Source organism: Pithys albifrons, chromosome Z (genome assembly GCF_047495875.1).
Source record: "Pithys albifrons albifrons isolate INPA30051 chromosome Z, PitAlb_v1, whole genome shotgun sequence".
NCBI lineage: Eukaryota > Metazoa > Chordata > Aves > Passeriformes > Thamnophilidae > Pithys > Pithys albifrons.
In genome coordinates, this window is record NC_092497.1 from 69931568 (window position 1) to 69956388 (window position 24821).

The window sequence follows — 24821 nt, forward strand, 5'->3', positions numbered from 1 at the left end:
ATCTTGTGAAGCCATAAATAACAATCTTTCAAATACCTATTGGAATATAATTAAACTATTGGCATATAATTAACTATGTATCTAACTGTCATAAGGCTAAAAACAAGAGATGCATTCCTTTGCACTTGGGTCCGTTTGGCTACATAAAGTGACAGCAGGCATGCCTATTTTTCATATTATCTGATATTTTAATTTGGCACTCCATTACATATTCAATTATTTTCCAGGGGAAGGTTTTTCAAAATTTATACTACTTTCAGCTTCCAAAATTTGGAACTCTGTTGTCTTCTTTTAATCATGAGCAGAATGAAAGCTCTTTAAGATTGTATCAGGGCAGCAAATGCAAACAGAAATTACTTCTTTATGTTGCCTTTTTTTTTTTTTGAATTTTATAATATCGAATTCTGAAAAATCCAGTGAGGTTTGTGTTGTTAGATCTTTTTACTATCCCAGTTAAAAAGATTTAAAATCTTTCAGTTTAAGTAAATCCACCTTAACTGTTACTTGGTTTGGGTTTTTTTCTTGGCTTGCTTTTTTTGGTGTATTGTTTTTGGTTTTTTTTGTCCGTGGACTTTGCAGTAAGTAATTAAGTGATTTTGAAAGTATGAATTTAACATTCTCAGTTGTGTCAGTCCCAAGATTTTATTTATAAATAGCACTTCATTGTCCTACAAGAAATTTCTGAGATGAGAGAATGACAAAATAAGTGTTCTTAAAAAAAGGGTAATGATAATTTACTAAAATAATTAGTTGTGTGGTATCATCTATTGTGTTTGATGGTAAGACATATTTATTACTCTGGCTTCTATAGGTGAGTGAAGCAGGTAACTTCCCAAGTTTTGTACCATCATGGTTCCATTTTATCTTACAGTTAGAAAACATACCAAAAAAGAAAAATATGAATAGTAATTCCATTTAACATTTGCAGTGATTTATCACTATCACTGTTTCACATGCCTGCTTCAGGATATGTGTGTGCCGTGCTCAGGGAAACTTATTCCTTGTTTAAGCTTTGTGTTTTCAGTTGGCACTGAGTATGACTCAAAGCATATCCGGAGGGAAGTGCAACATCCAATCAATATGTCCTTATAGCACTTTGATCTCCTTGCTGATTATTAGGATATAATAGATCTTTTTCAATAGAATGATTTAGAAGTTGCCTTTCATATAAGTTAAATTTTGTTTTATTTTATCTGTTCTTTCTACTAAGGGAACTACTCTGCAGCTTTTAATGAATGGAAAGATAGGGGTGGCCTGTATTGAAGAATAGATCTTTTGATATGAAATTACATATCAATCAATTCTTTCTTATTTTAATGAAGTTTAAAAAGTAAAAGGGATAAAGAGAATCAAGTACATGTGTTTTCTCCCTGCAAATAATTCATGCAGCAGGATGTGACTGACCTGATATTAAAATAAAACATGGAAACACACAGACCTGCATGCATGGTTTGGTCTGAACTCTTCTGAAGGGGAATGCAGTATTTGAATGTAAACTGGAAGAAGTGCTAAATCTCTTGAAGCCCACATTAATGTTAGTGCCGGGTTAAAAAAGGATTTGTCTAAATCATTAATGAAAGAAAATAAAAAGCTCTTGATAAAGCATGATTAATACTTTGTGTGGCACAAACTGACATTCGTGGTGTTGTCCCTAACTCCTTAATGTGATGGTTTACATGAATGCACTGGTGTCAGGTGGAATTGTGCAACAGTCTTTTCCAAGAAATGGCTGAAGAATAACCTGCAGCAGTAAAAGAAACTGAACTGGGACCACCAGTATATTGAGGTCACAGACAATATATTTTCTTACTTGGAACTAACTGCATCTTAAGTTCTATTTAGAAATTTTCTGGAAACTGTTCTGAAGACCCCTAGGATTCTCATTTTTTGAACCTCTGTCTGAAGAGAAGACTTGCAGCCAGGGTGCCACAGTACTTGTTTTTTGATATCGTTCTGAAGCACAATGCTGTGTGATTTTGCCTGATCCTGGTGACTCTTTCTCTGTGTCCAGAGGCCCCCTAACTTCAGATTGTATGCCTTTTTAAATAAACAGTGGGAATGAAATTGTTGTTATTTCATTTGAAGGTAGCATTTTGTTGTTGTTGTTAGTATTTTTGTGTTGTTTCTTCTTCTGCCTGAATTATTCTAACTGACTGTTATCATTTAGAAATATTCCAAACAAATTGAGTGATACAGAAGTAATGGAAGAGTATTTCTTGAGAACTTAAAATAGTCTCATCCAGGGCTTAGAAATGTCCCTTGTAATGCATGGTCATTAAGACCACTAGGACATGATTGGAGACAGATGTTTTGAGGATATGACAGACAACAGAGGCTATAATGAAATGCAAGAAATTAGTGCAATATATTGTGTCCTGATAGATATCCAGATAAATGTTTCTGTGTACGTACATGTGATTTAGTAGCAATTGTAAAGTGAGGATGCAATCTAAGTGTTGTTTGTGGTTTTGTGTTGTATACTGTGTGCTAATGTGCACAATTAGATAATGTATAGCACAATTAAGCAACCCTGTTGCAGAGATCAGTGTTGCAGAACAGCATCAGAGTTTGCCTGTAAAGTTAGTGTCTCACTTACAGGTACATGACTGTTATGAACAGTCAGCTTTTACAGTAGCAGGTTTAAACCATCTTTTTGAAATTGTGGAACTGTAACAATTACAGGGCTAGTGGTCTACCAGGGTTTAAAAACAAGTGTAACAATGAAAAAAAATAAGATTATTCCTTTTCCATGGCACTTAGGTATCTGAGTTGAAGTCATGACACTGCGAAAACACAGAAAACCTGCTGCTTCTGCAGAGCTGGGTCTTCTGTAGTTTGTGGTTGCAGAGAGTTAAGTATGGTGATGGCAGAGGAATTTACATTTCTGGGGAGAAAAAAGAAACATCAATCTCGAGGTAGCTGTCAGAAATCGAATCAAGAGTGAATGGTCATGTACTCAGGCCACCATGCGTGCAATTCCAAAAATTTATTCTTATTTAACTTCATGGGTTATTCTTAAAATTTACAGTGATAAAGCCTGAGTTTTCCAAGAATTGTGTTTGTTCTGTTAAGGTGGTATAATCCCTCTCTATGCACCTTTCCAGTAATGCTAACATAATTCACTTACCTTTGAAGATTATAAAAATGTCTAAATTATCATGACCATCAATTTTACCATGTACTTCAACATCCATGAAGGTCTAGCCTATGTGGGCAGTTTATATTTTGTGATTTTTTTACATAAAAACTTTAAAGTTGTGTTTAGTTTTACTTTGAAACTGAGTGAACATGGGATGTCTCTTCTAGAAGAGATGTTATTATGTGGAATTATTCAGGAACATTAAATTAATAAGCTGGTTTAATTCAAAGTAACTTCAAAACATAACTCAATGACTTCATCAAAGCATTTTTGGTCATACTTTGCTGAACATTTGAGCTAGCACAGCTGAAAAATATATTCCTTTCTTGTTGATCAGAATAGATTTTCTCTTGAGAAATGTTTGAATTGTAGCAAAAAAGTTATTAAACCTAGCTATAAGCCTTTTAGGCACTGTAATCCAACCTGAACCACTGCAGGCGAAATACTTGCAGTACCTAAACTTGCTTGTATGTCCGAGAGCTACATTTCAGTCAATAAATGAACTGTTGTCTAGACATACATAGATAATGCTATTTGCTTTCACAATATGAGTGCCTCACATTTCAAGTGCCGTTTGTAAGAAAAATCTCTTGCAAAACGAAAATGTGTCCATTTGCTTCATCCTGTCCATTGAGTTATTCTTAAATAAATTTTTATTTAAATGTTTCTTAATACTTAGACTAAAAATCTTGTACAGTAGCTGCATATCACAAATGCTCTTAAAGCTACCTGTACTGTAATTTAATTCATATTTGTCTTTGGATGTTTGCTCAACATTTTTATGGTACTGATTTGACTAAAACATAATGTGAAAATATGTCTGGAAGGTACCCTTCATTTACCAGTATTTTGTTGGTTTTTTATTAAAATGATTCTGCTGGTTGGTATTGTTTGCTTAGTAGTCCCACTTGTGCTGTGTTACCTTGTAACACAAGGCGCTTTCAAAGACTTGAGGAGCCATTTTGCACCTTGCACCTTAGATACACTGTGATCTATAAGCTATTTTTAACTGCTTCCTTGTTGTATCACATAGATAGTTCAGAGAAGAGTCATCAGGTATGAACTTTCTCGCAATGACAGCATATGAAAAGATTGCTACTGTCAGGAAGGGGGTTAAGTAGCAAAGAGGTTAAAAAAATCACTGTTTTTTTATGCAAAGCAGGTACAGCTCATGCGAATGTTCTTTTGAGCACTCATATTTCTTTTCCTAGGGAAGTTTAAAGGGCATATGAAAGGATTTGTTATTGAAGGGATGTCGTGGGTAGTCAGCCTCAGGTTATCTGTGCTTGCATGAGTGGATCAGCCACATGGAGTTCATTTCAAACTGTTTTAAGACACTACTGCAGCCACTGTGAAATCCAGATATAGTATGTTGATATTGCAGTTTAGTTTCCATTTGAGAAGAATAAATCCATCTTTTTCCTGACATAGGTCTAAATGCACATCTTGGATGTGGGTTTTTTTAAAGTATTGATGAGAAATCTCAGTGATGATTTTTTTTTTTTTTGCAACAGAATGTTTTTCCCTGAAATTTTTAATCCCCTCTTTAGATAGAAGAAGCTTTGGTTTTTTTGTTCTTGTCAAGTAAGAATTCTTTTCAGAAAACATCCTGTGGAAATGCAGCTTTATAGTTTGAGCTGATATATTTGGTTTGCATTGCAGTTGTGCACACTAAAAATATGGTTAACATTAAATATTAATATAGCTTGTTCAGATTTGAACCATTTGAAGATGCAAACTTCTCTAGGTTACCTGTAGAGTGTCTTTTGAGTGGCACTCAGAGACCATCCTGAATATTGTATTTGCTGACAAGGATAATGGGAAGTCTGTTTAAACTGGTGAAGGAACAGATGCTAACTAAGTTTTCTATACTTTTTTTCATTGTAAAATATTATTAGTTGTGTATGTAGGACAGCTTTCAGAATGTGTTTTTTAAAAAGTAATGTTTTGTACATAACTAGAAAATGTACATACAAAAGTTCATCTGGAAGAGATAATCTTTTATTTCACAAATTAGTGCATAAAACACATACTGCAGTGTATTTGCATATCTTGTACTTCTGTGTTGTGTCTGTAATTTAAATCTAATTTACTGAGGAGTTTAATCTAGCTTTAGGTGATCTTAGAAAATACACTCAGTATTAAGGTGTCACACATCATTTGCATGAATTTAAACTGTATGGCTGTCATCATTCATCTAGAGTGATTGTCCATCTGTTATCTTTTTAATAGAGTGGGGGTTTTGTGTGTAAAGAATAACAATGTTAAACTGTGATTTATTTTTGTAACTGATTTTGAATGAAAAGATTCTTCACTGCAAAACCTAAACTCATTAAAGGAATTTGTGAAAGGACCAAACCAACAGGCATCCAATGAGATTTTTCTTCAGTGCTATTAGTTTCTTCATGTTCTTTCCAACAAATGTTTTTCATGCTTAATTTATGGGGGGAATAAAAGGCTAAACCTAAAATGTCTCTAAAGGAAACTCCTTCTAAGGATTTTGATGAAAGCTGAACTGATCTATGACATTTTGGTGGATGGTAGAGGAAGGAGCACAGTGATGTCTGAATTAGCACCTGAATGCATAAACATCTGAATTGAGCAGATAACTGGCATTTTACAGAATATTAATAAATTGGAGTTGGGCTTCTAAGTTGGTTCTGAATCACTTGTGCTCAGCGAAAGTGAAAGCTCAGCATCTTCACGGAACTGTGTGCAGACATAGTAGGTTTTTAAAACCTTCATTCTTCTTATCATACTTAGCCTCAACTTTCTAACAGTTGTAATTGTCCACAGAAAACATTTCAAGATAAATGCATTATCAGGTTTTGAAATTTTCTTATTTTTGTAAATACTAAGACCTGGGGGGCAAAATAAGGGCTATATTGTGGATTAAGTGAAATATCTCAAGGCTGTGCTTTTCTGATAACTGAACCTGAAGTGACCTTTCTCAGACACAATTACAGAGCTGTATGTTTTTCCTTTAATTTCATCAGGGGTTTAATTAGTATACAAATAAAACTTCCCTTATCTTCCTTTCTACCTAATTGGCTTGTCTTTGCTTATATATGAAGAATGTGAAAATGGACTGTAATTAGGGTGACCGTGTTAACCTTTTTTTCTCAAATGTACTGTTGCCTAAAGGCCTCAAGGCCTAAAACCAGTGCTTTGGATTATTGCTTTGCAATCACTATGGCTCTCCCATAGGTTTTCTCATGAGCAGAAGGGCTTTGGGTGCTGCAAGTTCCCACTGCTTAACGGGATCTTCATTCTTCTCCCCACTAAATGTTTATTGATTATCTCACTGCTCCACACTCAGCCTCCAACAACTTAATATCAGGTGACAGTCAGGAGAGTTCTCCAAGTAATTAGAGTGGAGCATTGAGGGAACAATTAGGAGCAGAGTTATTAAACTTGATTTATCCTATTCTCTCCTGAACACTTTCTTGGATATCAGAACATCACACTTTCACAATCTACCCTGGCTGAGAAATTAGTGGCTAACCTGCTGCTTATCATTGTTGCCTTGCTGCCTTGAGGCACACCCTCTTGGTTTCAGTCACTCAGCTGGAAATATTAGAGTCCATAAAGTTTATCAAGGGTTTTAATTAGATCAGTCTGAAGAAGGAAAAAAAGAGGCTTACCAGCCATTATTTTATAGTACTCCACACTGTATTTGAGCATTTCTAAGGCTTGACTTTAACCCACAATAGCAAGAAGCTTCAAGTAATTGCTGAAACTGCTTCTGGAGTGCTAAAATCAGTTTCCATTTTGCTTAGATATTGCAGTATTACTGAGAGGTAAAGTCCTAATCCTTTGGAGATTTCTGTAAATAATGGTGATCTTTTCGAATACAATAAAGCCACTGTTAAGTGAGATACTTAATTGAACCATTTCTACATTTCTTCATCACCAGTTAGTGTTGATTGCTGCCCATGCCCCTTAACAGAGTTAGGCTTCATGCTTTCATCCCTGCTACTGCCTCATTAATAGGCCTGTCCTTGCAGTGGGCCATCTAGATTAGCAGCTCTCAGAAGATTTTGGCACCTAGTGGGTCTCTTTGCCCTTAGTGGTCAGTGATGAAAGCTTTACGTGGGAGCAGACATTTCCTCAACCCCTGCAGAAGGATAGCTATCTAATAAAAAGGAAATAAATATGCATAATGTTCCTGTTATCCTGTCTTTCTTCACTCTTTTTGACTACTAATATCAAATATTTCTTGCATCAAAATATTAGCAGAATTGTTTATTCTACATTGTTCAAGACTCAGCCTTTGTCTGCATCTTAAAACCAGGTTTTTCAGTCAGGTGAGAAAGCAGGTTGAACAAAGCACTGGCACCAGAGATCTTGTTTGCTGTTCAATAAATTCTATTTGTCAAAAGGGGGAATATGAGTTGGGGGTAGACTTGACTTGGTTTTCACAACTCTTTCCTCAATGCTCACTTAGCCAAGCAGACAGTTAACACAACAAATGAAAGAATGTAATGGTTTTTTTTAAAAATAAAGATGGCTCCCTTTGTCCATGCTAATCCACATCTGGTTTCTTGGAAATAACATTTCTAAAAACCTGGTAAGTCACAAATTCAGCTGTTCAGACAGGTCTTTGATTGCTGCCAGTGGCATTAGGGTAGAATTTCTGAAAGCAACACTTCTAGTTTTGGAAATCTTTGTGGAGTGGATGAATGATATCTGTGTGTTTGTCTTTTCTGTGTTTAAAAATATCAATTATTCATTGAAAATAATGACCTAAAATTCAGAATAGAGTTATTCAACCTGCAGTCATTTGAGCAAGACATATTAGCATTTCTGGGGTTACAGTTTCTTAAATAAACTTCGGTTTGGTGTTGTTTTTTTTTGTTTGGTTGGTTTTTTTCTCTAAAAGCTGTGATTAATTTCAGCCTAGATTTTGTAAATTGCTGAACAGTTTAGGAAATGGTGCTCTACCTTCAAAATGCAATATTAGAATAACTGAATCCTTTCTTGTCTTTAGAAATTTTTTAAGAAAACTTACAACAATCCACAGATTTCAGTTTATTTTGCAAGATTATTCAGTCTCATGTTGTACTTCATTATTGTATAGAAATTTTATCTAGCGTATTGTATTTTGAAGTTCTTTTGACTCTTAGATAGGTCTGTAACATTTTCAGATTACTTAGGTTTCAGTGCCTTCCAAATTTTTACCAGTCCTTTGTGTATGCTATTCTTGATAAATGTCCACAGCATAGTACATCTTCTCCATGTTCCACAGGCTGGGACAAGTACTCCTGAGTCTAAATTATGCAGAACATTCTTAGAACTAAAGCAGAAAATATATCCATAAATTCTGAAAACAAGGTGCAAAAGCTCAGTCTTGCAACTATGCAGCCTTTTCTATTCTTCTATATTGGTTTAAAATATGCCAGGAAATAATGCCTTCTGTAAAAGAATGTTTATAACCACCTATTATAATTTCTTTCTTAAAAGGCAGTTAACAGTTTTAAGTAAAATGTAACATTTAGCAAATTATGAAATCAAATTATTAATGCTCCAGTCTATATTACATTGATTTATCCCTGCAGAAAGGCGTAGCAACTAGGCAGTTTCTGTAATAATTAGTCCTGTGTGCTATTTTTCATTTATTGGATTAATCTGAATTGATTAAAGCATATTGTGTTAATTCTAAGTCAGAGAGAAATGTTAAAAAACACACATAGTGCTTTGCATATTGGAAAATTAATATTAAAATAATGAAAGCCCCATGTAATAGTGATGTATTCTTAGCAGCAATTGTGCCAAATTTTACTTGATGCACTAACAGAGAATACTAGTCTTTTTTTGTTTTCCTGAAATTTCTTTAATATTCATTTTAAATTAAGTTTTGAGAATATTCTATGCTCTTTAATGCTATACTCTTGATAATTTCTATTGTGTTTAGATCTATTATTTGTAAATAGTACCTGTAGCATGGTATATATTCCTGTTAGATCAAAAAATCACTTTATCTTATAAACATATTTGTACATAGGCAATGTACTAAAAACTGGGGGGTTCTGAGTCAGTAATGGTTTTGCTAGAGAATTCATAAAACCTTAGTATGCAATGGTCCAAATCTACTTCACAGTGAGTCTGTTTTCCACTTTGTTTAATAGCCTATGGCATAAACTGAAGTTAATTATTTGGGCTGACAAGTAACTCTGCTTTCTGTCTGCTTGCAGAGCCTCTCTGAGGCAACGATGGAGCTGAGAAGAAGAGATCGATTTCTGCGTCAGCAAAATAGACTTCTTACCCAGCTGGAGCAGGACAAGTGTCGGCTGAGTGAGAGCATCTGTGATGCAGAGAGTGCCCTCTGCACGGCAGCGAAGTGAGCACTGGGACCTTGGGGAGATCACTTAAAACGGACAAAAGATCAATTCTTACTTTCATGCACAGGGTTTTAGCCTTGGCTAATGTAATGCTAGAAAACAAAAGTACATCTGTCTCTCTTTGAAATTCAGGGATAGTCTTCGGAAAAGAAAACTGTTAGTTCAAGATACTAGATATAAACTTTTCTGTCATTATCCCATAACAGTGCTCCAAATTCTTGTTACTGAAATAGAGTAAGCATTTTTTTTGCCTGTTATCTTACTGATTTCACATGTTTTTGTCAGATCCTTCAAATTCTGGTTATTTAAGAAATTATTGTTTGTTTTCTCTATTTCCATGTCATCTTTTTATAGAGAGATACAATTTATTTATAATAAATGCAGAAACATCATCTAGGTGATAGGTCTTAGCTGCCAAAGGACCTGAAACCCATTTTGGACCTACTCTTATGTGTGGAACAGGACAGATATTTCTGCTGATGTCAGAGAGTCTTGGATTTAGACATAAACCCCATGCTTTTTTACACCATAACTTGAAGAGTGGAAGGAAGTGTTCAGGGACCAATCTTGAAAAGACTGGTAGTCGAAAGGTATTCCATTGACTTGAAGGAGGTTATTACTAACCTCTTACAGTTATATAGTCAGATAAAATTATAAATCCTTTCAGCCTTTGTTATCTATTACTCTTATTGTAGTATGCACTTTGAATATTGTTAGTCTATGGCTAAGATTTAAAAAAAGTTCAATTTAAAATTAAAATTTCTCATTATATGTGGAATACATTTGACCTCTGAAGAACAATAGCTTAGAAGCTTTAAGGGTTTTGTGCACCAGTGAAATAATGTAATTAATATAGTTATCAGTAAAATGTTTAGCAACCTAATTAAAATGACAAATATTACTTGATATGAGTGTATCAAAGTGGATATGACCCAAAAAAGGATTTGTTCTGGAAAGCTTGCCCCTTTTCACCCTTCCCCAACCTATTGTAGTCACTCTAGTAAGGATCATTCCCTGTGGTCATTCTTATATTCAGAAAAGGTTATTTTAATGTGAAGTGGTTTTAAAATTGACTTTGTTTCTCTATATAGCAGTTGAATATTGATAAAGAAAGTTTCCATACCATCCATTGTTCTACAACTCTTCGTAACAAATGTCTTTTTTCCTTTGGACCATAAATGAAGTAGGTGAAAGAGGCTTTGCTTTTATCCAGAAAATCTTATTTTAATACCTATTCCATAACCCGAGTTATTCTAAGCAACACATGGGTATCTTTCAACTTCTTTTCCTAAAGTTTTGTAGAGCTTTAAAGGACAGGAAGATAGCTAGCTCATTCCAAGAATGGCCATCTTGATTTTCTTGAAGTTCTTTCCACTTTCCTCCAGAGTAGGAAGCAATATTAATAAATGTGTCTGATAACAGTGAACGTGACAGAAATTTATTAGCCTTTTGGTAATTTCTCTGTGTCGTGGTTTAACCCCATCTAGAAACCAAGGACCCTGCCAATCTAGTCCAAAGAAAGACAGGATCCTGAGAAGGGAATAGTCTTTGTGACAGCTTTATTAGGAGTGTAAAAGCTAATCTTGCTCTTCTAGCTACCTTTCTGTATTTGGTGTTAAGATATGAAACAAGAAATGATAAAGCAGCAGTCCTTCCACAGAGAAGAATGCCACTATTTTGACGAGAGCAAAGGAGGCTGCGAGACCTCATCCCTCTCTGTAGCTACCTGGTGAAAGGAGGTTGGAGTGAGGTGGGGTTCAGAGTTCCTTCTCCCAAGTAGGAAGTGATAGGACAAGAGGAAATGGCCTCAGGTTGTACCAAGGGAGGTTAGCTTGAATATTAGGAAAAATTTATTCCCTGAAAGGTTTCTCAAACACTGGAACAGGCTGTTCAGGGAAGTGGTGCAGTCCTCATCCCTGGAGGTATGTAAAAGGCATGTAGATGTGGCCCCAGAGGATGGTTTAGTGGTGGACTTGGTAATGCTGGGTTAATGGTTAGACTCAACGATCTGAAGGTTTTTTCCTAACCTAAATGATTCAAATTCTATGAGTTCTGTCTTAGCTACTTTAGAAGCTCAAACAAAATATTCAAATAGCTAGTAAATTAAAAGGCAGTTCTGGAATATTAAGGTATATCAGCTTTTCTGGCATGGATCCCATTTGACTTCCTGTGGTACTTTTTTGGTCATACTGTCCTTTCTCCTTAGTCATATGGTATTATGCAACCTCATTTCTATTTCTGTCAATCATTTGAAGCCAAGGCTTTTATATGGCAGAAAACTGATGAAAGCTGTCTTTCTTAACTAATCTACAAAAATGTGTAAGAGTATTGTTTCATTCTCCAAACTTCCTTTCTGGATTCTTGGCTGGACTTCTTTTGGAAATTTACAAGAATGTATTCTTTTCCTGACAGAGCCTGGCCTCCTTTCAACATGGCCTTATATCTAAAACTGCAGAATTCTTCTCCAAGTTGATAATTGTTCATTCATATGCCTATAATTACCTCTGTCTTAACTGGTAATCCAGAACAGAAGCACCTTTCATATGGAAACATACCAAGTTGTGGTGCATGAACTACTTTTTAGCATTTGCATTGGAGATGTAAAAAGGAGAGATAAAAATTAACAGTTTGAGTTATCAGCAATTATTTGGAAAGATGTGGTAGTTAAGAAGTAGCAGGAGATGAATTTCTAAGTCAGTAGAGCTTCAGTTCTATAAGCTACCTTATTTTGTTTTTTTTCTTAATAGAGACAAAGAATTGATCATTAGTCATATGAAAGCTGTGGAAGCCACTCTTCATAAGGTAAGAACCTGAAGTGATCCCTCTAATTTGTATTTCCAAACAAATCAGAGTTTTACAACTGTTTATTCTGAGGGAAGTAGGGGAGTAGAAATTGTTGTAAAGCAACTTCCTTTCCTTAGACTTTATTTCCACTTTCAACTTTTTCTTAAAAAACCTTATTACAAAATCCACTATCCTTCCCTTAATCACCAAGAACACAATTTCCAGTTACCAAGTGAAGAGTACTGAACATTCAACTGCTGTAGAGTTAAGTCAGAGGTCATTTGCTGAGGTCTCATACATGGTTGCCATAAAACATTTAGCTTTGTGCATGATAGTTTAGTCTTTGATACACAACTTAAAAAATAAGGAAAAGACAGTAAGTTTTAACCTGGAGTCAAAAACTTTCATGCCATTTTAAAGTATTTTTTTAATTGAGTAATAATCTCAAGTAGGGCGGTCCTGTGGTGTAAAGGAGAGCACTCTGTACTCTGAATCACAAGGACCTGAGTTCGAGTCTCAGTGGCGACTGTCCCCAGGCAGTTCAATGCTTCCCTGCCATCTCATCCTGCCAGATCTCGGATGCTCAGCAGGGTCAGCCCTGGTTAGTACCGGGTGCTGTGACAGTCCCGAGGCCTTCATTGTCACTGTCCAAGCTCGCTCAGCCGTGGCAGATGGACCTCAGGACTTAAACAGTGGAGCCAGTTCTGTGCACGCTGTGTCTTACCTAAAAAATCCACTGCGCAGGCTGGAAGGGCACACCCACGTGGAGGGAGCCCTTCCCAAATCTTTGTTGGTGAAGTCTGGTCATACATACAGTAATCTTAAGTAGTCTCTCTTACTTGCACTATTTTGCCCTGGTTTAATATTATTTGAAAGTCCAACAAAGCTGTATATATTAATTTTTTTTGGATAAATGGCTGTTTTTAACTGTAGCTCTAAAGGTTAATTTTTTTATAACTGTTTTTAGTCTAGAGCAACACAGAGCAAAATAAGTGTTTTTATTACTTTGGAGTATTAATTTCCCTTATTATGTCTTGAATTCTCAGCAACATGGGAATCTATTCCTTATTTTAGTTTCTGTGTCCACCAAAACTGTTGCTAATTTAATTTTCAGATACCTTTTTCAAGTCTCTCCTTTAATGTTCACAGAAGGTGACAGAACCTAAAACTGTGCTTCAGCTGCAGCAAACTGTGCTGGTAGAGTCTGTCTTGCTTTATGTCCCCTCTTTTTTCATACTGGCTTCTTAAAAAACCTGAAACATATGTCATGCAGCAAGTGCTGTGATTTTGCAGTAACAAATGCAGTCCTTGGCATTGAGAATTTATTGTTCTGGATTGCAAGGCTGCATTTTTATTTTGAAAGCTATGCCATTATATGCACAAGGACTGAAGTGTTCTGAGGAAAGGTTATAGGTAAGGTCACATGCTTAATACTGGTTATCCAGATGCAGTGACTTGGTCAAGCAACAGCCATCTTTTTGTGAAAAATTTAGTTACCACATCTGCTTCTTAATTCTTGATTTACATAATTGTTAGGCTGGAATAACATACTATTGAGTAGCAGAATAATTTATTCTTTCTGGTTTGTCAAGCTAAAGAATGAGGCAACCATAAGAATTAAAAATAACAGGACGCTCCTGTCAGCAGGAACAAAAAAAAAATTGTAAATCATTCATAATTTGACATAATTTTTCCTAGAAGAACAAAGGGGAGAAAATATTGATCTTTGTTTGGGAAATATCTGAAATGTAAACCCTAGATCATAATGGTAGCTAATTACCTAGCATCAATGAACATGGCTTGTGTGTAAACTATCAACTTCACATTGTTGTTCTTAAAGGGTTTCTCACACAGTGAAAAATTAGAACCTGACAGAAGTGGATGAAATACTAGTAAAGGAACCATAAACCTATCTTTTCTCCGCTAAAAATTCTGGAAATTGCCTTTTTTTTTTTTCAAAAAAAAAGAAATCAAAATAAAATGGATAACATTCAGAATCATCTGGAGTTGAATAAGTATTACTATTAGCTGCAGTTATACTTATGGGAGTTGGAAACTGAACATTGTGGTATTTTTACATTGATGTATTCATGAGCAAATAACCTCGAAATTCCATGGCATCACTTGCCAAATCTGTGTTATTAATGCATAATGCTAAATTTTTGCCTATAGACCTTAGAGGGATTTTACAGACAACTTTAGTAATCTTAGTTGGACTCAGGATAAGAGAGTATACTCTGATCCATCAAAGTGATGTCGTTATTTTCTTACTCTATCCCTACAAGAATTACGTGGCAGCAGTATAGGTACTAGATCAATCTGCCTTTGGGTATACCTGGGTGTAACATTCAGCAACAAAGCAAGAAGAATCAGAGCTGAGAGAAACAATCTCTCTGCATGCTTCTAATAGAGCTCTAAACAAGGGATCATTTACACCACATTCTGCCCCCCACTGTGACTGGATGGAAATTCTGGTATCATGTCAAAAAGTGCTTGGGCGTTCTTGTGCACTAAATGATTCTTTCAAGACCATTTCAGAGCTACCTTTTGAACCATCACAAATATTTATGGAGCATGAATGTTGGAGAATTTGAGCACTGGGTATGCTAAGAGTGAGAATATTTTTAGCAGCTAGTTCCATGTTCTTCATAAATTACAAGACATTTTTTAGAAGGTTATTTTTTATCTATCCTGGGTCTTGTCACATTAGCTATATTTATCCTACTTCTGGAGCTGAATTATTTGCACAAGAGTTCCTGATATCATTATAATAACAGGTCTTTCTTCGTCTTATACCATCCAAATATTATGGATAAATATCTAAATGCAAAGTGAATGTTTTAACAAATTAAAAAACCAAAACAGAACATCACAAAGGCAAACAAAGACCTCAGGAGGATTTTGGTTTTGCTCAGTTTTATTCTCAAAATACTGGAGATAACCAAAAGGTAATAACAAAATGATAACAGACATAAATTAATTTTTACTGAAAAGTTCTGAGAGGAAATTCTATCTACCTAATGTTCAGACATAAAAAGCTTCCTTAAAAAGTCTTCTAATAAAAAGAGAAATCATTTAAGTAAATTTCTTATTTTAGAGCCTTTCTGCAGTTCTTTTTTTAGGTATCAAAAATAACTTCGTTCTTGAAACACTTTCTTCTCAAAAAGTTGAGATTATTATTTTTGTTATAAATATAGCCTTGTTATACCAACTGATGAACTGTATTGCATTATTAATTTCTCCTTACTTCTGAATTCATATTTGTATAAACAGAGTAAGAAACATTAGATCTGTTCATTTTCTATAACTAGATTCTCTAACATGCGTAGTTAATGATGTACTAGTTATGGTAATCCCATCAGAGGAAGAAATCATTTTACACTATCCCTGCTAAAATCTTCAGCTTTCCGTTTGTATTGCTTCTCAGTTTGAATGCTTGTGGTGTGTTAGCCTCTTCCAGCAACCAGGTGCCTGCCCAGTTACTCTCTCACTCCCCGTAAATAGGACAGGGGGACAAGATAGGATGGGAAAGCGCACGTCTTGAGATCTAGATGGAGATATTGCATGCTAGTTACTGTCATAGGTAAAATAGTTGACTTAGAGAAATTATTTTATTTTATTTTATTTATGTGAAGGCTTAGAAATCACAATTGAAAAATAAGCATTATGCTGTCTTTTGAACTCAGCTTTACTCGTGACTCCTGTGCTCATCCTCTGAGGCAGGGGGGTTGCAGTCAATCCATAGCAACTGCTTTCTGCATCTCCTTCATTCTTATATTGCTCATCTACACCAGTGTGGGTTCTCCACATGGGCTGTAGCCCTTCAAGAATACCTGCTCCAGCATGGGCTATCCATGGACGTCAGTTCCTTCAGAAACTATCCACCTACTCTGGTGTGGGATCCTTCATGGAATATGGTGTGGACATGTGCTCCCGCACATCCTCTCTGTAGGCTACAGAAAAACGCCTGATCCACTGCCTCATGCACTTCCTCCCCACTTTTTCTACTACTTCGATGTTCAGTATTTTAGTTCCCTCCTTCTCTCCCTGCATGGTGTGCTCTTCTCAGTCTGAAATTCATTTTCACAGAGGGGCCCCCAGTAGGGCTGTGGGGCTCAGCCATGCCCTGCTGTGGTCCATCAGAGGTGGCTGGAACTGGCTTTGTCCCACCAGCAGCAGCCCCAGTCTCTTCTCACAGAGACTGCCCTGCAGTCCTTGCTGCCAGCACCGGGACACCTGCACCTTGTATAACTGCCTCCTCTTCAGCCTGCCTAAATCCAGGTTCTCTGCACTCAGCCTGGTGTTACACACCACCATGGGAAGTCATCCCCATGAGTCAGCCTTCACAGAGACAGAAAAGTGTTTCTGTTTCTCCTTATACTCTTAACTGTTAAAATCTTGACAAGCTTTATAGTCTGTCAGTGTTTTCAGCCTGTCCTGGCTGCTTAGGATTGACCATTTTAACAGGTTAATAAAATACCGTGTCCTCACCATTTTTACCAATACTCATTAGCAACCTACTCATTCTGACATTTTGGGACAGGTCAGGGATCAAAGCACCTATCCAGTGTGTTCCTTTTGGCATTTGGTCAGAAAAATTAATCTTTATCTACTTCTGTAGTGCATTTCATTTCTGCTGATTGAAAGTTTCCTATGCCAGCTAGCAGAACAGCTTCCATGCAGAGCTGTCAGCAATCATGCCTTGAAATCCTTCTACTGTTGTGGAAGGATTGCCTCACTGCCACCCCTGTTCTCTTCAAAATGTCCCTGGACTGTCTGTATATGGGATCTGGGCCCCTCAGCTATCAGTTGAAAAATTTACAAACATTGTTCATCTATCATATTACATACTTGTAAAAAATACAAAGACAAAATTATGTTTCTTTATCTGACATAATGATGTTTTTGGGTTTTTTTATACAGCATGAAGAGACAGTTGGAGATGGTGTGAGACCATTGAATACTTGAGAATTACTAAGGTTGTAGCATTAGATTGTTACTTCTGATGTGGTCCATAGAAATCAAGTGCATTTCTTTAGGATGGCTGTTTTATGGCCTACAAGGAATTAATTTTCAATAGATTTAAGTCCATATGCAGGTGACTACATCCATAAAAATGCTCAGTGTAAGTGGCAATAATTGTTGGTTTCGTCAAGAAGACCACAAATTGATCAGCCCCTGGAAAAACAGAACATTTATAAGTCTTAGTGGGCTGCCTCAGTTGGAATTCAGTTGATGTGACCTGATACATGTAGGTGCAGTGATCAGCCACATTTCTCTCAGTTAACTGGAATCTGTAATCCATCATATTATTTAGTTATCTCAATAATTATTTAAAAGCTCTTGTTTTAGAGATCTCAGTTTTTTTCCCTAGCCTAATTGAACTCCCAAAGCTGTTTTTTCTGTGCATTTAAACAAATTGACATTTAGAGTGAAGCCTGCTTGTGTGTGTGTGCTCAAGGTCTATCCATCACTGTGGTCCCGGGTTGTCTTAAATTGGCCCTATCACTAGCCCATTGATACAGTGAGTATGTGTATATGCAAAAAATCACAAAGAAAATTCAATTAGAATGTTTGAATTCTAAATAACTCCTGTAAGAAGTTTATAGTAGGAAGTAAGCTATTATTTCTCTGGGATTAGAAAAAAATGCAGTAAAAATGATACTTTTTCTCCTCCTCCATCTCAAATTAGCACCTCTCAATTTCAATGTTTGATGAATGACTTTTGTTTCCCCTCCTAGTAATCTGACTTTCTTGATCTGTGTTCCTAAAGATCAGTTGTGCAGGACATACAGGTGTTAGCACAGCTGGCTTGCTGATGACAACTCTGTCCATATAGCTGTCTAGTGTGTCATCACTCATATTGTTCAGTGTCATTCTGACCTAGCCAAGCTAAAAATGGTACTCCAGCTCAAGAGGGATTTAAAAACCTTGACATAGTAAAGATAAGACATTGCGGAATGTCATATCCATGTGCTTAACTGTTTTCACTTTAGACATATCTAAATAGCTAATTTCAGGGCACATTTGTCTTCTTTTTTTTGTTTTGTTCTTGTTTGTTTGGATATTGTTGTTTTGTTTGTTTCTTTGTTTTGTGTTTTTTTGAAGGCTGAATACTTTAGTATAGTTTGCCTTCAGTAAGGAAAAATCCTTGTTTGGAAAACTGTGGGTTTACTGAATACATTAGCTGTTCTTTTCTCCAGACAGGTTCATTTTCAGTCCAAGGTCACTGAAATCCATTCATAGGGGATGTATTACAGCGCACATCCTGCAACTACAGTAAAGCTTAGGTGCAGTGGTCAACATTTGCAAAAAAACCCACTGGATCAAATTAACATCTTATTCAACAGAGCGTGTAGTGTGTGTATGTGTAGCAATATGAGGGGGGGCTGTAGTAATATGAGAAAGCTTGAATTAAGCTTATAGGCAAGTCTGGGAGAGTACTGTGCTTTGAAGATTAATTTTCATAATCTTGATTAATCGGGGCGGCTGGGTGGGAAGTGAAGCACACCCAAAACATCAGTTTTATGAGATATGTTTTCTTACACAAATGCTGTTATGCAGTAATTAATGTTCTTTTAGAAACCTCCTGTGAAATGGCTTATTTTGTAATTAAGTACAGGTATGAATGACAGTAATCAGAAAGGATAGTCACAAAATCTGTATGCTGATACAGAAATTTTCAGTAGTTTTTAAATTGAGTAAAATATTTGGTGTACCTAATTACATTAATGTATGGCTACCTACAGCAAGGTATGTTGAAATACTGTGTAAAACATCCACTATCAACAGAAGCCAGACTGATGCAAAACATTGTGTCTGGGATTAGGTAGGCCCTCATTCAGTAAAGGAATATACACTTTTTACAGTCATTTCCTTAGTTTCAGAGCAGACTCAAACTCTGGTGTTTATGAGCAACTAATATTAACAGGCTAACTCTTTGATCTGACAGGGTGCCATGGTTTGTACTTCTTTGGACATTATGTGTACCAAATCCCTCAGCAAATCTTTTGGGTTCTGTATTCCCTTAATGGGCTAACATTTCAGATATGATCACTGTTTTCCAGAGAGCCCATAGTATACATATATATACCCTTTTCAACCCCTTGAAGAACTACTGTTATCAACACTATTCAGTACTATTGTTGCTGCAATTTCATTCCTGTATATTAATTTGTATTTTCTGGTATAGAGTAAGAAAACATCAACAATTCATAACTAAACATGAAAAATTAGGAAGTGTTCATGAAGGTTTAATTCTCTCCACCTATGTATGTAATTTTTTATTTTTCTCCTTAATTCCATGGTCAGTTTTACCACTATAACAGACTTGCCCATTCAAATGATTTATTATATAACTTTCTTCTGCTAAAATGCTTCTTGTTAAAGAAGGCAAAGAACCATGTTCAGTGGATGTGCATATCTTGACTTGTGTAACATGGCCTCCATTGTAGATGCTGCCCTGAAGGTATGGACATTACATGGCTAAATCAGCCACATACTTACAAGACTGGTTAAGACTGAGATGTGTTTTGCATTCAAGTTGCTTTCTTCTATTTTAAAAAGTTTTAAAGCCATTTTTGTCAATTATATTATTTTTATCCATTATCTGCAGAACACATAGCAGTGTGGTAGAAACCATTTTGGTTTTACTCTTTTAGAATGATTTGTGTATTTGTAGGTTCTCTTATATCACCAATATAGCCATCTCAAGTCAAATAGATTAAATCAGGGTTTGCCACTCACTTATCACCACATCACTGCATCATTTTAGTTCTTGTTCTGCTGTTCAAATTGCAGACAATATGATATTTAAAAAGTAGTGGGAAATGACAAAATAATAAATAAGCCCAAAGTTTTTTGCTGTCTAGGTAGTATTTTTATTAAATAGAAGTGACGAACTTCGAACTTATAAAAGATTCTCCTATATAGCTTACATAGTGAAATTTATATTCATACATAATCTTATTTTCATCATAATAAACCATTGAATTAGGCACAAAATAGAAACTAGAATCTCAGGTGTGTTGTACCAGTCAGATAGCAACTGGGCAAAGGCATTAGGAAGGCCTGGGCATATTCTAATACCATTTGCAACTTTCTAGCATTTGGTACTATGTCTCTGTTGGCATAGCTGGACATACCAGCTCAAATTGTGCGGTGGAAAACCGAAGTGAGCACAGAAGTGAACTGTGGACAAGCCTATTGTTATGTTGGATCAGCAGAAAATTTTTAAGTTCATTTTTGGACATGCAAAATTAGCCCATCAAATTCTACCCTTTGGTTTGGTCAATAACATAACTTCAGTTTATTATTCAGCTTCAGCTTTGATCTGAATTAATGAATACTTTATTGATTTTAAATTGAGTGGCTATAGTTTTGTCTTCTTTGTTGCTCTCTTAATTAATTAAAAAGTTAAACACTGTCATAAGTCACTATGCTACTTGGTATTAAAATGTTATGAGTATTGTAGTAGAGTTGTGTGGATCCGTTTGTGATTTTGCCTGTTTTCAAACAGTATTTATATATATGGCTAAACTGAAAAATCTAATGATCATACTTAGTGGCATGCTGTCACAGTACTTAAGTATGCTTTGTCTAAAATCACTCTTGCAACTTTTCACATTCTGAACTAAAATTACATTTACCAAAATCAGAAATAGCCAATATCTTTACTAGCACTGGGTAAATATGCATTTACATATTTTTTCTCTATATTAATTTTAGAGTATAAGGAAGTGGAACTGGTTTTAGACATTTTTAATCATTGCAACAACCCTGATTAACTGATTAGGTTTTTTAGATGATAACATTAGGTCTCTAGCCTACAGAGATCTCTAAGACAGAATAGTCTTGCTTAAGATTTTATTTGAAGGAAAAAAAATGTTGAATAAAAAAAAACTCTGAAAGTTGCATTTTAAAGCTTAATGCTTTAATGGTTTTCCTGACCATCAAGCTTCCAGAAAAATCCCCCTCTTTTTTAAAAAACAAAATTACCAGATTGACCTTTGTTTCATGGTTCTCTATTTTAAGCTTGTATGTGAGTATTGTGCTTACTTCATTAGAATATGAGAAAAAAACCCAGTTTCCCAGCTCCTATCATTATGTTCCTGGATCTCAAAAATCCAATAGACAGAAGTTATTAAATTAGTTTTTAACTAAGATTTCATACAGATAAAGTCTATCCAGAATGATTCCATGCAGGCATGGCCATTATGGCTTTCCAGGCCTTGAACAGGCCTTGAAAAAGTAGCCAGCTTGAAGACAGTTTTCATTTCTAGTGAAACAGTGTAATGGTATTTGTACAGTATACAGCCAGTCTTTTGTTCTTACAATTTTTACTGCACCCTTGTGAGTATTTTTCAAAGGAAAAGTCTGCCTTAATTTTCTGTTTCTCAGTATGCATATTGATAATGCTATTTACTCTACAATCTAAGTATCTACAAATACGAAATGTTTGGTTTGCATTTTTTTTAGTTGTGATCTTCATATGAAATACTATACTCTTTAAGAAGTTAATATGTACTTTTCTACTGCAATTGTATTAATGGCAAATGTTCAAACAAATGCAGTAATTTTAAATTTTTTTCATATTTTAATGTTCAGTGAGTGTCAGGCCCCAATACTGAGATTGAGAGTTTGAAACTAATAGGGTTAAAAGGACTTCTGCTGTCTGTATTGTGTATGTATTATACCTACATTGCTTATACATTGTTTTTTTCCCCCTAGTATTAGCAATCTGCTTTTGTACTTTGACATAGGGATTTCCCCTGTGAATTTTGTCACAGTAAAAAGAGAATCATCAATATCGCAGTTAAACTTGACTTTCAAAGCTAATAGTATCTCATTTGGGGGCTGAAATTTAATAAATTTTCTTTGATTCTGTTTGAGTTTTTAAACATCAAACAATGAATTGGCCAGGGTGCAGTAAAATATTTAGATCTATTGACTATGGTTCAGAAGGGTAGAAGGCAAAACACTGGTGGTTTGATGTTGATAAATTCTTAGTACCTTAATCCACATTAATGTTTTCTTTTATCTGTGTGCATACTGGCAGCAAAGACACTGAAAAGTTGGTGTATATATAAGCTATAAAAATGTAAATTGTGTGTGTGTGTGTGTGTGTGTGTGTGTGTGTGTGTGTGTGTGTGTGTATTTAAAGCATTGCATTTTGTTATATTCAGCAAGGTTAACATCTGACCAGAATTGCACATGCTGACAGAACACCCTAGAGAGTATATTTGTTCCATAGGACTGTATATCCTGAACCTAGTGCACTATATGTGCAAAAAAATGTGTAGAGGACCTTTCCTGTTATAAAAATTGCATCATAGTGCATATGTTTGGCAGCCACAGGTATTGACAGGAATTCTTTAGGTCAACTTGGGAAATGTAGGGCTCCTTATTTTCACAGAACAGAGGAACGAATAACATAAAATCTTTTCTTCTTTGTGTCAGTAGATTTATACATTCTTCTTTCAATCAGTACATTTCAAAGGTTCTGCTGTTTTTGAAACATTTTCAGTCATAATCAACATTTTACAAAAATCTAATTTTGTAAGTGGTTGCAGAAAAGTAATCTGGGATTTAAAATTAATAGACCTAGGTTTTAATTTGTTTGGTGTGCTCTTGTGGGCAAGGGAGCCTTTAAGAAAAAGTGAAATATATTAAAATAGTGTTTAGCAAATGGTGTATCTATTGACTTATATGTATTTAGTATATATTCATTATATATTCAGTATATGTTTCAGTATCACTCTGTGTATTGTTTAGTTAAAGACAGTAAATTATTTTTACAGTACTCGATATTGCTACTCAGCAGTGCAGTCTGTGCCAAATGAATGGATTTAATCTATTTATTTGTACTAACATATATTTGTATGTGTGTCTCTCCATCTGTAATAGAATCTACTCTGACTATTGGGATGTCCTGGAGGCGAGCATGGCAATTTTTTTGTATTAAACAGAATGAAAAAATGGGTGCGTGGCATCATGTGCTATACGAACGGAAGTGCTGTGCCTGTGGAAGTTACGGGTTAAATACGTACAATGTCCCACCCGTGCTGGCGGGCTCGGGACACTCTGGGACGCGGGGGAGCAGTTTGGGAGCGGCCGGTGGGTGCGGGCGGCGGGAGGGGACAGAGCGGCGGCGGCGCGCGGCCGGCAGGTGGCAGTGCGACACCGGGCGCGCGCTGCCCGCGCTCGGGAGCGGCCGAGCATCCCTGTGCGCTGCGAGCGGAGCCGCGCTGGCATCGCCCGCGCCACACTGGCACGGCCAGACACCCTGCAAAAGTCGATTAATGCCACTTACTGCGTTATTCCTTACAGTGAGTCTGCAATAAGAGATCTAGTAGCATTTCTTTCTTTTTTTTTTTTTAAACTTGTTAATTGGAAAGTTACAAGTTAGTTAATTTTGCTTTGTTTGTGGATTATTCATTTTATTCTGGCTTTTAACTGAATTACTACTAAATGAACCTTATTCTGGAGGACTGATACAACCTTCCTAGAGTTCACAGAACTCACATGACTGCTTCTTGTTGATGAGATCACATGAACTTTTTAATTTCATGGCTTATGTTTGTTTTAGAAGTACAATTACTAATTTTTTTTACAAGGTTTTTACAGGGGACGTATCTGCGAAATGTATATGCCAGCTGGACTAGTCAGCCCTTGGTGTCTCTTCTCATTTCAGATCAGGGGAAGATGCTTTTTCTTCTTAACATTCTCTCCCAGCACACTGAATTAGAGATTTATTTGCAACGAAAAATCAATTAGTCCTAAATTTATTCATGGATTTCAGGTCCAGCGATCAATGCAAGTCCACTCAGTGGGCTCAAGGGGACCCAGTTCATCCCAGTTAATGTGTCTGAAGGGGAATTACCATTGATGCTGTTTTTTTCCCTTTAGGTCAGAGATCAGGCCTCGCTGCCATGTGCAGCAGCAGCCACGAATGACTTCACCCTGGAGCTACCCAAACTGCATCTGGAGACCTTTTCAGAAGAAGGGCTGAAGGGCAGGCCAGAGGCTGCAGCATTTCAGGTTAGAGTCTAAAATAATCCTGATTCTTGTTTTCATTTTTGTCAACTGAGATAGAACAAGAAGCTAGGCTGCTCTGAATGTGTGGAGAACAAAAAGCTTCAAACTATTACAGTCAACAGTTGAAAGAGAAATAATTTCCATATATACTGTTGGATACAGTATTTGAGAAATTGGAACTTTTAATTTTGCTGTAGTAGTGTTAAATAATTGACAGGAATATTATCATGGAAAAATGCAAATGTTATGTTTGAAAAGTAGTATCACTCTATAACCCCCCTCCTCCCTTTAATTTAAACGACAAATAAAAAAAGCCCAAGATTTTTATGCTGCTACTTGGTCAGTATCAGATTTTTTCATATTACAGTTTCAGAATGAAGAGTGGTTTTTAACATTCTTAATTTAAAAGAAACTGCTATTTGAAGTACCTTAATATAGAAACTGTTCATGTAGGTTCATGTAGACTTGTATGTTTCAAAATACTATTTTTGTTAGTAGGAAACAATGGGGAGGAAAAGAGA

The 24821-nt window shown here is 35.9% G+C and overlaps 1 protein-coding gene across 5 annotated transcripts in view; it reads left to right on the forward strand.

Moving 5' to 3' along the window:
• CCDC171 (coiled-coil domain containing 171) overlaps positions 1-24821 on the forward strand; it is a 150466-nt gene that overhangs the window by 83879 nt on the left and 41766 nt on the right. For all 5 annotated transcript variants that reach the window (XM_071580374.1, XM_071580377.1, XM_071580378.1 and 2 more), the window contains 3 exons: positions 9334-9479; positions 12228-12282; positions 24172-24303. In XM_071580374.1, the coding sequence (XP_071436475.1) occupies positions 9334-9479; positions 12228-12282; positions 24172-24303 (333 nt within the window). The remainder of the gene's footprint in view (positions 1-9333; positions 9480-12227; positions 12283-24171; positions 24304-24821) is intronic.